The sequence below is a fragment of the Mesitornis unicolor genome, unplaced genomic scaffold, assembly GCF_000695765.1.
Source record: "Mesitornis unicolor isolate BGI_N332 unplaced genomic scaffold, ASM69576v1 scaffold50080, whole genome shotgun sequence".
NCBI classification, from domain to species: Eukaryota; Metazoa; Chordata; class Aves; order Mesitornithiformes; family Mesitornithidae; genus Mesitornis; species Mesitornis unicolor.
Window position 1 is genome coordinate 1 of NW_010157196.1, and position 12,697 is coordinate 12,697.

The window sequence follows — 12,697 nt, forward strand, 5'->3', positions numbered from 1 at the left end:
GGAGACCGGGATCTGCCCCGTGCGCAGGGAGCTCTACACGCAGTGCTTCGGTCAGAGGCTTAAAGTGCTCCTGGCTGTGCCTAACCCTCGGCTGATTTAACTGGCAGCACTGTGTAACTGTCCGTGCTCTCTCTTTAAAGATGAACTGATCCGTGAAGTTACCATTAACTGTGCGGAGCGGGGGCTGTTGCTGCTCCGAGTCAGGGATGAAATCCAGATGACCATTGCAGCGTACCAGACGCTGTACGAGAGCAGTTCTGCGTTTGGCGTGCGGAAGGCGCTGCAAGCCGAGCAAGGCAAATCTGACATGGAAAAAAGAGTAAGTTGGGCTGTTAACCCCACAGCGTCATTTTCTGTACATGATACAGCACAAGGATGTTAGAGACAAAATGTTATAGAAATAACTGGTTTCATATTTCCACTGGATGGCAGCAAAGATCATCGAAGTACCGCGCTCCGTCGGAATCCTGGTGTTCTCTTAGGGCTCAGTTGCACTTCATATATTAAACACTTTAAAGGCTGTACGACATAAAACTTTGTCCCATCTTAATAACTCATTTTCAGTTAACAAAGCGAGCTTGACAGATCTGTGCTCTTCTCCAAGATTGCAGAGCTAGAAGAAGAAAAGCGGGAGCTGGAGAGACAAGTGAGTGAACAGAAAGCTAAATGTGAAGCTATTGAAAAAAGTGAAAATGAGAAGCGAATGATAGAAGAAAAGCAGCACGCGGAAGAGATTCAGTTCCTGAAACGAATGAATCAACAGCTGAAGGTTGGTTAAAAAAAGCAATTCCAAATAGTGATGGTAAAACTCATTCTGCAGTTATAACTTTGTCCCCATAGTTTTAGAAGAGTTACGTTCGTGATGTGTTTGTGTTCATGTTCCATTTTCTTTAAGCTCTCAGTGAAATGGGGTGATGCTTTTTGCATTCTCTGCATCCTTGCTCATTCAGTAACTGGTCATTACTGTAACCCTGGCGATCCAACCAGGTCAGATTAACTGAATTTCACTCATACAAACGTGTGTGTGTGTAGGGAGAGAGCAGAATTTGTTCAGAAATTGATAAATAGTTTCTCCTTTCTAAACCGTGACCTTCAGGCCATCATGAAATGTTTTAGGGCACAAAAAGGAGTAACTGTTGCATTAAATCCATGCTGCCACTAAACCCATGTTCCTTCCCTGAAGCACAAGCACCCCAACAGCTGTGTGCGTCCCACTGCTGCAGTTTATTTTGGTGGCAGCCCTAGGAAGAGGAAAATTGAAGTCCTGGAAGCTCCCCGCTCTGTGTGCTCCCCAGGCAGGGGCTCTCCCATCACTGCTGCTTGGGCATCATCTGCAACGCTCAGAACCATTCCCAGCTCCTCTTGCCCCCGAGTCAGGTCACACTCCCAGTGCTACAGAGCCAAGTATTTAATGCAGCCAACATAGTCCAGCCTGAAATCAGAGAATTCACTGTTTCACCAGCTTTTATTTCATTTCCTCTTCAATGCTTTACATGATGAGTCTTTCATTGTATGGAACCAAGGCCAGCTCTTTTCTTCTCAGAATGCAGCAAGCGTGTATGCCAAGAATGAAAAACTAATTCATAAAACATGTAGTAAGGAATGGAATGGCCAGGGAAAAAACCCTGGCCCGCTTCTCTTCGAGGATTGCAGCACCCCCAGCCCCTCGCTTTGAGTATCCAGCAGACAATTCATCACTTGACAGCAAGGTGGGTTTAGTTTTTAGGGTGAACCCCATTTGACTTTGTCTCATTTGTTTTTCAGGCCCAACTTGAAGCCATCACTGCAACCAAGTAGGCTGTGGCCTTGTCCTCCAGGCAGCGCTCAGAGGAGCCATCAGAGCAAGAAGTTTGCAAGTGACAAAGACTTGTCCTCAAAAAGCGATCCTGAATTGCCACTTACCAGCAGCAGAACCGTATTCTTTCTTTGCTTTTCTCTTAGAGTTGAAATTCAAGCACTTCATTACTGACTGCACCCTCTCTCAGTGCTGTCTCAGCACTCAGCTCCTTGAACACTCAACCTGTCTGGGGCTTGCCTGTTGGTAACACGCTAGGTGACGTTCAAGGCAATAAAGTAATGAATTGTTTTATATGCAGGCTTCTCTGTAATGTTATTACTTTGAAAAACTCCATGAAGCCGTTTTCCAGAAGATAAAAACCCACTTCAGGATGTGTTTTGCCAGGGCAGTTTTCTGGCCCTGGCTGGCGATGTGGAAATACCAGCATCTCCAGTTGCATAAAGAACTTTCAGATGATGCAGAAACAAAGAGCGAGATGCTACTCCTGGGAACAAGAAGACAAGTCAAATAGGCTGCGAATGGGCACGACAAGTTTCATATTAAAAAAGCCACTGCACACTAGAGCTGTTTTATGTAAAATTTAATAGAATAAGCAGTTATTGCTTGTGTGTGTATTTGTTGTGCTTTGATCTTTGTCCCTCCAAGCCAGTTTTTTTCTTGTTCTTGTTCTTATTTTTCACGTTGTGAGTTTCATAATACCGGACTCCAACTTTCTTGGAGCGCTGCTGTCTCTCGGCTCGTCTCCTCTGTAAATGCACACAGAACACGTTAGCAGATGCACAGCACCCAGAGCCTCGATGTGTTTGAGTTCTTTCAAATGTTGCTCACTTCGCATTCCACAACCCGTAAGTAAAATAAATAACTCCAAGTGAAACATTACTGGTGTGAATACACGGACATCTTCATGTGATCCACCCACCCATGGCCGTAAATGTTACGAGGGAAGATAGGCTGTAATCCAAAAACCAGACCAGGAGCAGCCTGACGCAGTAAGGGGTCGTTAACAGAACATTCAGGCAGAAGTCACTCCTTGCTCCCCCCAGCCACGCTCCAAAGCCCTTGGTGCACAACTTTCCTTACAAACCGCTTTCAAAGTCCTACAGACTGGCATTTAAGTTATTCAAGAATTATTTAGACTTGACTAACACAGAGAAGAGAGGAGGAGCAGCTCTGAGGACAGAGCAGCACTGCCCATCTAGCTCCAAATTCCCCCCTCTCCCAGCACTTGACCCTGCTCTGTTCAGAGGTTCAGACCGCAGCAGTGGGTGAGCCAGCGCTGAAGGCAGAAGTCACCCAAAGGACTCTCCCCTCAGTGCTCTCTGCGGTGGTGACCTGCTGGACCCTGCCGTGCTCAGCTGAACACATCCACGCCGCTGCCACGTCTCACCCAGCAGCACATCACTGTCCTCACGTGGCCCCTGCCTCAGCCAGTCCCTGCGCCCTCTCCCTCCCACAAACACCCAGCCCCAAAGCTCAAGTGATGAAGGGCAGCCTGTGCATAAAAAGCCCAGCACTACTGCTCTGCTCATCTGTTGTACAACAAGAAATCACACTTACTTCTTTGGATGTGAGTTTCCTGCAAGGCTGTTGACCCAGATGGTCGTCGTCATCTTCCTCTTCTGCTTTCCTTTTTCTTTTCTTCTCTGTGTTGCCTGCATACAGCAGAGATCACAAACTCAGGCATCTTCCACAACACTCCTCTGTTTGCAGAACTTAAAACTGGGGTCACTGTCACATCTCCTTCAGCAAACCACTCCTTTGGCCGTATTTTAACAGCTTCTACCAAAGCAACATTCATGTTCCTTACCAGAGGATCACTCACTACCACTATGAAAACTGCAGCAGATTGCTTTGAGCCCCACGCAAGCCCAGAAGGATTTCCTGGTGTTGTCCCAGTAGGGCTCTCCCACAGGATTTTGCCTTTAATCAAGCTCACTATGGAAACTGAGTCCACAGATCTCAGTCACCACAGTGAAACCTACAGCCTGAAGTAGCTCTGTGCTTTTATGAAGCTGTAAAACCTTTCCACTCCCTCCAGTAACGTTACACCATGTGGAACAGAAGCTGCTCACACTGCAACCTGCCCACAGCACCATCCTGCTGGAAACACAAGACTGGCCTTCACTTCACCCCTCCTCTGCGAATAGAGGGACATAACTTGTTCTACAGCCAGGCACTCTGCAGCAAGGCTACAGCAAGGCCACCAGGCAGCCCTCAGGTGAGCTATGGAAAGATTTAAACAGCTTTAGGGGAAAAAGAGCTTGCAATCAGGAGCTAATGAACACTTCTCCTCCTAACTCCCTCTCTTCTCTTGCTTTTGAGACTTCCAATTGCAGTTTATAAACATCTAATCTCGTTTTACCTCTGTCTTCAGTTTCTTTGGGTTCTTCAGACTTCTGCATGGATTTTGCAAACACTTTTTCACTCAGCTGCTTGGGGATTCTGCAGAAGAAAATAAGCAGAAAAAGAACACTGTAACACAGAACGTAACCCTCTGAGAAGCCACCGGTCCCCAGGAGATCCCAGCAGCAAAGCCACGGCCTCTGCACCTTTGCACCTGAGCCTGCTGCATGCACTGGGATACAGTCCTGCTGGGACATCCAGGTTGACATGAGCCGTGGTGCAAGGACGTAGCAGTGCTACCCAAGACACCAACAGATTTTCAATGCATGGCTTAAGAGGCAGCTTGCCAAAAGTGAGAACACTTTCAGCCATGATGGCAAATAGGACTTCTTAGAAGAATCTTTCAAAACCCAAGTGCTGCACAGCCACGGTTCAAATATTTACGGCTAAACTAGACGAGTTGTGGCACCTTGAGTGAGGCAACACAGAGGAACCAGTCAAGCAAGTCATGAATGGAGTGAAACTACAGCGAAAATCACATGAACCCTTTACCCCCTGAAAATATTTGAGTCACTGGACAGCTTCAGATACCTTATTGCTGAGAACCTCTTGGCTTTGGCTTTATCCAGAAATTTTTTGTATTTTGCAATCTTCTCCTCCAAAGCCTGAAGAACCTGCGAGCTCTCCCTGGCAGCCGGTGCAGCCAACTGCGGCTCCCCCTCCACCGGATCTTGCTGGTGCTCGTTTTCCTCTCTCTCCTCCTCCTGCTCCTCCTCTCCAGAGGAATCGCTGCCCGTTTCATCAAAGCCTGGCACGTCTACAGGAACCAGGTCTTCCTCTGAGAACTGAGGTGCCACGTTGATCCTCCCAAAGTTCTGCCTCACATGTGACATGAGTTGCTTCATTTCGGTGTCCGTGTTACTCTCCTCTTCTGCTGGCTCCACACTTGCTGCTGCCGACTCGGAGATTTTCTCCTTGTTATTATTCTGGCTTGATGTCGTAGCTACCTCCACTGCAGGAGGCTACAAGAAAGAGTGCAATGGATCTGTTATACACGAAGCCTTCCCACCATCTCTGAGAGCAACTTCTACTTTCTCTCTTTGGAAAAAGCCTAAGATGACAGACTAACAACATGATAATTACTGACATTTCTGGCAGTCAGATCATTGTAGAATGGCTCAGTTTGGTGAAGAGCATTGCTACCTGGTCCTGCCCAAATTCAAGTGAGTGTCACTGAATCACCAGACTCGTGCAGAGCCCAAGGTGTGCACTGCCCAAGTTACGTGACACTCAGGGCAAAACAACAGTGAATACCAGTAGGAAAACCAGGAAATACGTGAGAAGAGGCACGGGCACCACGTTCCTACCTGGGGACCCGTTTCTGCATTCGGTGGCTTCACAAAGAAGGGAATTCTGCCTCTCTGCCAGTCATTGAGAACCATCTTGCTCACAGTCTGCAGGTCAGGCTCACCACCCTGGAAGAACCCAGTGACAACTTACGTCCACGTCTGCAAGGCACACGGCCTTTACGTTGCCTGTAAGCACCAAACATTCGCATTCCCACGTTCAGTGCCAGGCCACAAGCTCTTCAACCTGCAAATGCAGAAAGTTGCCACACCTTTAGCAATTTTCCAGTCCTAGCAGCAAGTTTCTCAAGGAAGTCTTCTGCATCCTCCCAGGAATCAATTTTGTACGTCTTTCTGATGTACTCTGGTTTGGCTCTCTCCAGCACAGCACTAATATGATCTTCAGGGCTCTTAATCTTCTCAACTTGAACCTGAAAACGAAGGGTAGAATATCAACCCCTTGGAAAGGGCACGTTCATTTCTTCGCACCATCTTCTTACCAGCAGGAAAGGTTTTGCAGCACTTGGCGCAGGTACCTACCACTCCCTTCAGCACAATGTCGGTTTCCGTGTCTCCAGACGGGTAAACGACACCCGGGCAGTCGATGAGGAAGATCCGCCGCATCAAGGTAATGTATTGCCACACCTGAAAGGGATCAGGGGTTCCCCAGGTCACCTCCTTCCACACAGTCCCTGCTCTGCTTTTTACATGCACAGTTTAACACACAGCAGGCATCTTAGGATGGTACTAACACACAGAAACTTCAGTGGACTTTAGGAGTAAGAGGAAAACGCAGCCTGCACAGTTCAAGTGCTAGACTTGAAAACATCACTGAGCTAATTCTACATGAATTCTGCCTTTGACAATGCACTTAGACATTTCATTTTTATTTCTAAATGTAAGGTTCTCTTCCTACCTTTGTTTCACCTGCAATAGGGGCCACATTGCAGACCTTCTTAGACCGCAGAGTATTGATGATTGAGCTTTTGCCAACGTTGGGATAACCAATGAAACCCACGCTGATCTGCTTCTTGTCAGAGTGTAACTGTTGAGAAACAACAGTTATTTATTATATATAATATATATTCATAATGTATTTATTATTACAAAATAAACAGTAGCTGGGGAGATAATACACATGTGGCTTGAAGGACAGTAACTAAAGACAACAGAAAGTGCCTTTCTTCAAGAAAAGGAGACACTTAAAAGGAGAAAACCTTCCTAGCATACGCACACATGGAGTTCACAACAGCGTGAAATGTGTTCCTTTCTTCTACACATCCAAACCAGACCATGAATGTCAACAGGATGCTCTGCCTACCAGAAACAGAGGCCAGAGACTGATGGTCAAAGCTGCTCTCTCTGGATCTCCTCAGTGTGACCAACACCGAACACGGCTGAGGGAACATCTTCCATTTTCTCTCCAGAGAAGGGAGCTTTATTGATGGAGTTGTTTGCTGCCTGAATGGCCACAGGAAGCGTACTGAACCCCAAACGCTAACAAAAGACCCCCCACTAACACCTCACACCCCCAGACACCAATACAAATCCCCAAATTGGTCGGTACCTTTCCAAACTGCCTTAGAAGTTGTATGAAAGCCCCTTTGCCAAAAGGATTCGTGAGGCTGGCGTGAAACGCGAGTGTTGGATACTCCTGGGAAAGGACAGCAACCCAGCGCTTCTGAAGAGGAAGACACGGCTCAGTTAGGGATGCTGTGCCGCAGAGGTGGTGAAACAATCTGCTTATGGACAGAAGTACACAGCATCTTCACTTGGGTCACAAATGCGACTGCCATGAAAATTGCTGTGGAAGAACCTTTGAAGCATTTCACCAACCCAACAGCTAAAAGGACCGAGTATTGTTTTTATAGGAGACAAACAATTTCCCAAAAACGCCTTCACTCCTAGCTACAACTAATTAGTTTAACAATATAAAGCAAACCAGCTGTGGTGGATATGGATCTTAAGCGGACTAACATTTAGCATACTCTGGAGACATCAGCTGAACTGTTAAATCCAGACAGAGGAAGTAGAGAATTTGTGGCTGGTGAGCGTTGCTCAACTCAGCCAAACTTGGACAGATTTACATGGTAATTGTTACTTTTATAGCAGGCAAACAGAGAGTTCCCATTAACCCAGCTCCATTACGCCCTTTGAGGCCAGCATGAGGACTGGGAACAGAATTAAAGCAGAGGCTACAAAAGGAACAAAGAAGGTCCAAGGAACAACAGGCAAGGCTGTGCTTACAGTAGCCCAGGTAGGAACAAGATCACATTTGTTCAGGACGAAAATGAGGTGTTTCCAGTGTTTCTCCTTTTTAAGGTAAGATTCCACGTGAGGGGAGCGAGTACCCATGGGATCCCTGGCATCAAGGACTTGAACGACAACATCTGATGAGTCTATCACCTGAAAACAGAAATCACACAAAGGAAAGGTTGACAGGAAGCAAGACATGTACCTCCAAAACAAAAACTAATTTTCTAAACTGCATCATTCATTTAAAAACCATCTATCCTTCAAGAACTGTCACTTTCCCCCAGACTACTGAAGCCCAGACTAATAATATCCATCGACCCTCTGCTCTCTCTTCCCCTAACTCCCCTCCAGATTCAGGCTGGGCACCTGAAGAGCTCTTACCTGTCCTTATGCACCAGGAAGGCCCTTGCAGCACTTGGGAAAGAAAGCGCTGCACCCGAATGGGAAAATTAATTGCTTCAGTAGACAAAAACAATGTTTGCCATCCATTCTGCAGCAATTCAATTCTGCCATTTCATAAAGGACCAGGATATAAAGTATGTTTTCTGGATCGGTATCAAACACACAACCAAGCAGGAACCTGCTGTTAGTCCACTAAGCATCTACAGCAGGGAGCTGTCATTTTATGACTCGCTTCAAGCCAAGCAAATTTGTTTCACAGCTATTTCCTGCATTTTTGGCAGCGTCTTACTGAAATCTGTTTTGATCTACCATTCCCAGCGCTTTTAGATCTAAATTAAAAGGTTTTAAGCTACATTCAGACATTCAGAGCAAAAAGTCAAGCAATTTCACACCTAACAGTCACTGAGAGCACACAAACTGCTCCTGCGACCCCAGTTCTCTCTCAGTCTCCATTTCCCCAGCAGTCCAGGGGCTCACGTGGAACTGAGGGTCAGAGACTTCCAAGGATGCCCTAACACACCAGATGTCTCCAGCCTAAAGAGCCTCAGAGGCCTCTGACCAGTTCATTTGTGGGAAGCCCCTGGAAAAGGAAAGCCAATACCTTCACCCTGTCAGACCATCTCTAGGTCATGTACTGTAAAGATGTTTGCTCCAGCGGGACAAGAGCTCAAGAATCAAGCTCAGCCAGGCAGAGATTTGAAAACCAATCTCTGCTCCAGCTGCTTTTTGTGTTCCCATTTCTGCACTGCACAGGAGCAGACGAAGGGTGCATGGTTTCAGCTCAGTCAGTTCCACCAGGCTGACAGGAAGGCAGGCAAGGGAATGACACACTCAGGACATCTCTGCATGAAGAAAGTCGCTGCCTTAACATTTCCAAGAAACTTTACAGCAAATTCAATTGTATCAAAGCTTCCCTAACAGAGCAATCAGTTTTCAGAGCTTTTTTGATTCTTGCTGTATAGGATTTCCAGTGCTGTGCCTAAACACCTGACTTCGTAAAGGCTGAGAGATAAACACGACTCTGCGTTGCTTACCTTGTAGAGCTCACCCCAGATTCTTCTGGACTGTCCTTTCTTATATATCTCCTCCTGTGCTTCATCCCTGGAAGGGGATTACCAGAGACATCAGCAACCACAGTAACAGGGTGACAGCGCTGTCTTCTCTAAAGCCATTTACAAAGGAGGAGATGAGGCCCAAGGAGCAGACAGCTGGGATTTATACCCAGCCCTTTGCAGAGACCCCCCACAAACACACACCCTTGCAAAGATCCCCACCTGCCCACTGGTCAGGTCCTGACCTAACCCAAAACGTGAGTTTGGAGATATTCTGATGTGCAATAAAACAAATTATGAAAAAAACCCGATGGGTCCCACGGAAGCAACGGTTTGGTTAAGCACATAGGGACAAAACAGGATTAAAAAAATCCCAAATACAGCTAATTTAATAATCCTTACTCCTCATACAGCAACAACCTTGACAGATGTACTAGATACTTCTTTAAAAATAAAGCTGCCCTTTCAGAAATGCAAACAGTGAATGATTCCTCCTTCCCATTTACCTTACACCAGTGTCTTCTGTCACCAGGTCTCGGTCCTTGCCCTGATCATAGGATTCTGTCGAGGCTTCAGCATTCTCCACCAGAGACTGCACATCACCCGCAGAAAGATTCGGCCTTTTCCTCTGTGATTTGGGGCCAAATGTTGTTTCAAACGTTTCTGTGTCAAGAATGTGAACTCTGGAGGTCTAAGGAAAAACAGGTTAGTTAAAAACCACAAGCACTGGTTTTTTCCACCCCAGTGACAGGCAGCGCACCAGACCTTGCCTCAACACAACTCTGCAACCTGTGACAAGAGTTACAGGCGCTTTCCTAACAATGTTTGAGTTCTCCAGATTAATCTCTGCGAAACAGAAGAGTGGGTATTTAATAAGCAACAAAACACGCTGCAGCTGCCAAAGAACTATGCTTCAGTTCTTCTGCCATAAATGAAGTCAAATGTGATTACAGCTACAATGATGAAAATTTAGCTGCTATCTTTGATCATTTCTTATTTTTCTAACAAGTGCACAAATCTCGCCAAATTCACAGATTTTTGTCAGGTATAATTACAATCAAAATTGAGATTTTAAAGCCTGTAATGAATGCCAGCTTTTCTTGGAACAGCCCACAATTCACTGCTGAAAGAAGTAATTTGTTTTTGTAATGCACATTTTAGTTTCTTGTAAGTTTTTCCTTAATTTAGGTAATGTTTTTATGACATTAACCTGGAAAGTTTCCACATGAAAAAAGGAGCTAGCAAGAGTCCAAAATAATAAGTTCAGGCATCACGAAAGAACCCTGGTAATAACTGAAACTTGATGTACTAGAAATGAAGGCTGCACGCACAAGATTTCAAGACCAAAAGCTCATAGTGGAGCTCAAATTCGTCACACGAGAGGGCTCGCAGTGCGAAGCATCCTCAGAAAAGGTCCCTCGGTCACAGGGGCCACTTGGAGCACAAGAGCACGAGCTGCTGTGGTTATCCCACGCTGGTACGCTAACCTGGGATGTTTCAGGGTAAGTTTTCTGCTGGAAAATGAGACTTCCTCATAAGTAACAGATCTTCTCACAAACTACAGAAACTCGTACGCTGTTCTTTGCCTTCACACTCGACACGCACAGCATCATCCTTCCCTGAGCCACCCACTCCAGCTCCCCCCGATGCTTCTCGAGCCCAACACTTCACCAGGCTGAGCACAGACAGCACAAGTGCCCACGGACAAACAGCAGCCGTGAGAGCTGGGCAACAGCCCCGCCTCCACCCCGCACGGGTGAACGATGCTCACGTGTGGTTTAATGCGGTCGTAGAAGAGGGACATGGGCAGCTTCCTCTGCTTCATCACCACTCTGTAAGGATCCTTCATGACATTTTCCATCTCTTCTTGAAATTTCTGCAGGGAGGATTGCTTGATCACGCGAGTATTTCCTGCATATCAAAACGAACATTTCACCTGGCCATCCCTCATCCTTACTGCTTCAGAGGCCCCAGGTACACTAACAAGAGATTAAAACTCCATCTGGAATTAAAAATACCAGTGACAAAAAATAGAGGATTTTACTTGAAGCAAACCCCAGATGAGCATAAACAGCTGGTCCCTTTCCTTCTCACCATTTGAAGGAAATGTGAAGTATCCCTAGGATATTTAACGTACATGGGCTACAACACAGACACACGGACAAACTCCAAAAACGGCCAAAAGAGACAGAATAACCCCACTTGAGAGGGGTGCATGGAAAGCAAACACCCAAGGCACGCGTACACACAAGGTGTGAGCCCACACCCATGCCTATGAGGGGTCCTTCACCTTCAGCCTCTGTCCCACACAGCACAGACCGCAATTCTGAAACAAATACCCTCCAAACACACAAAGTTCAGCTTTTGAGCTTCTTAAGCCTGAAAGATGAAAAAATAACTCACCAAACCACTTGATATTCGGTTCCACTCTTGCAACTGTGCCCGGTGCCACTGTTGACTGATACTGCAGAGGTTTGATCACTTTACCGTGCTTGTTTCTGAGTGGAAATTGAGAACACGTGTGAATACGCAAGGGCATCACGCACCCTCCAATGCTTTTGTTCACTACACCACAACTACACCCAAAAAATGCAGGAAGACCCTTCCCTGAGAACTGGTGCCCCTGAGCCTGTCAGCAGGGACCGTGTTGCCTGCGAATGGCAAGGAACTCACACACCGGGACAGGAGAAGCTATGTCAGCCAGGGCACGCTCGGGCATCACCCCCTGGCGTGGCTCCTGACAAACACTGCTTGGGCCAAACCAGGAGCAGCTCACTGGGACCAAACGGCACCACGCACAACTTCCCAGGAAACTCCACTTTCTTCTCTCATGGTCTCACGTGGAAATTTTCCATCAGCTGGTGCAGAACACTCATCGCAAGACAATTTCCAAGTCGAAACTTGTTTTAAATTTGGCAATTTTTAAAAAATACATATTCCCCAGCCTGCTTTCAAAACAAAGTGAAATCTGGCAAAACAGAACTGCTAATCCGAACCAGGACTCGCAGAAACCCCTGCGGCACTCGCAGCGTGGCACAGACGTGTGTTTACAAGGCGGGAGCTGCTCCACAGCCAGCAGCTCCCAAGAGCAGCAAAGGGGCGTACGGGGCCCTACGGAGGTCAGGCTCATCAGGCGTCCTGAGGTGAGCTTTTGAGTGATGCTGTTGCTGGAACCTAAGAAATTCTGGGCATTCTGGGGTTCAGGACACTGCAGTGAGGTCACATCAGCTGTTCAACATCACACCTTTTCCTGCTGCATTCCCTGACACCGCTGCTGCCCGGAGCTCAGGAGAGGGCTTCGCAGCTCAGGCCACTACCGAAAACACGGCCTTGTGCCAACACCGGCATTTGCCACCAAAGCAAGGGCAGGCAACCGTCCCAGCTGCAGGGGCTGAAGGCGCTGGCACCAGGGCCCCCACTGCCGCTCGGCACCCACAAACACGCTCCCTGCGGGCAAGGCCCCGGTGCCTCCCGGCAGCGTCACTGGCAGCGCAGGTACC

General features: G+C 47.1%; 2 protein-coding genes across 2 annotated transcripts; one reads left to right on the forward strand and one right to left on the reverse strand.

Moving 5' to 3' along the window:
- Positions 1 to 4: 4 nt before the first annotated feature.
- DNALI1 (dynein, axonemal, light intermediate chain 1) lies at positions 5 to 1,797 on the forward strand (the record flags this gene model as incomplete). The annotated part of the gene is made up of 4 exons (XM_010179026.1): positions 5 to 50; positions 141 to 319; positions 605 to 769; positions 1,765 to 1,797. Coding segments are annotated over 4 exons (423 nt in total), but the record flags the coding sequence as incomplete, so codon positions are not given.
- A 597-nt stretch (positions 1,798 to 2,394) lies between these two features.
- Positions 2,395 to 11,695, reverse strand: GNL2 (guanine nucleotide binding protein-like 2 (nucleolar); the record flags this gene model as incomplete). Its single annotated transcript, XM_010179038.1, has 14 exons — positions 2,395 to 2,544; positions 3,356 to 3,450; positions 4,161 to 4,240; positions 4,733 to 5,163; positions 5,509 to 5,616; positions 5,760 to 5,918; positions 6,028 to 6,132; positions 6,404 to 6,532; positions 7,055 to 7,168; positions 7,735 to 7,893; positions 9,180 to 9,246; positions 9,704 to 9,888; positions 10,969 to 11,108; positions 11,601 to 11,695. Coding segments are annotated over 14 exons (2,017 nt in total), but the record flags the coding sequence as incomplete, so codon positions are not given.
- Between the last annotated feature and the right edge of the window lie 1,002 nt (positions 11,696 to 12,697).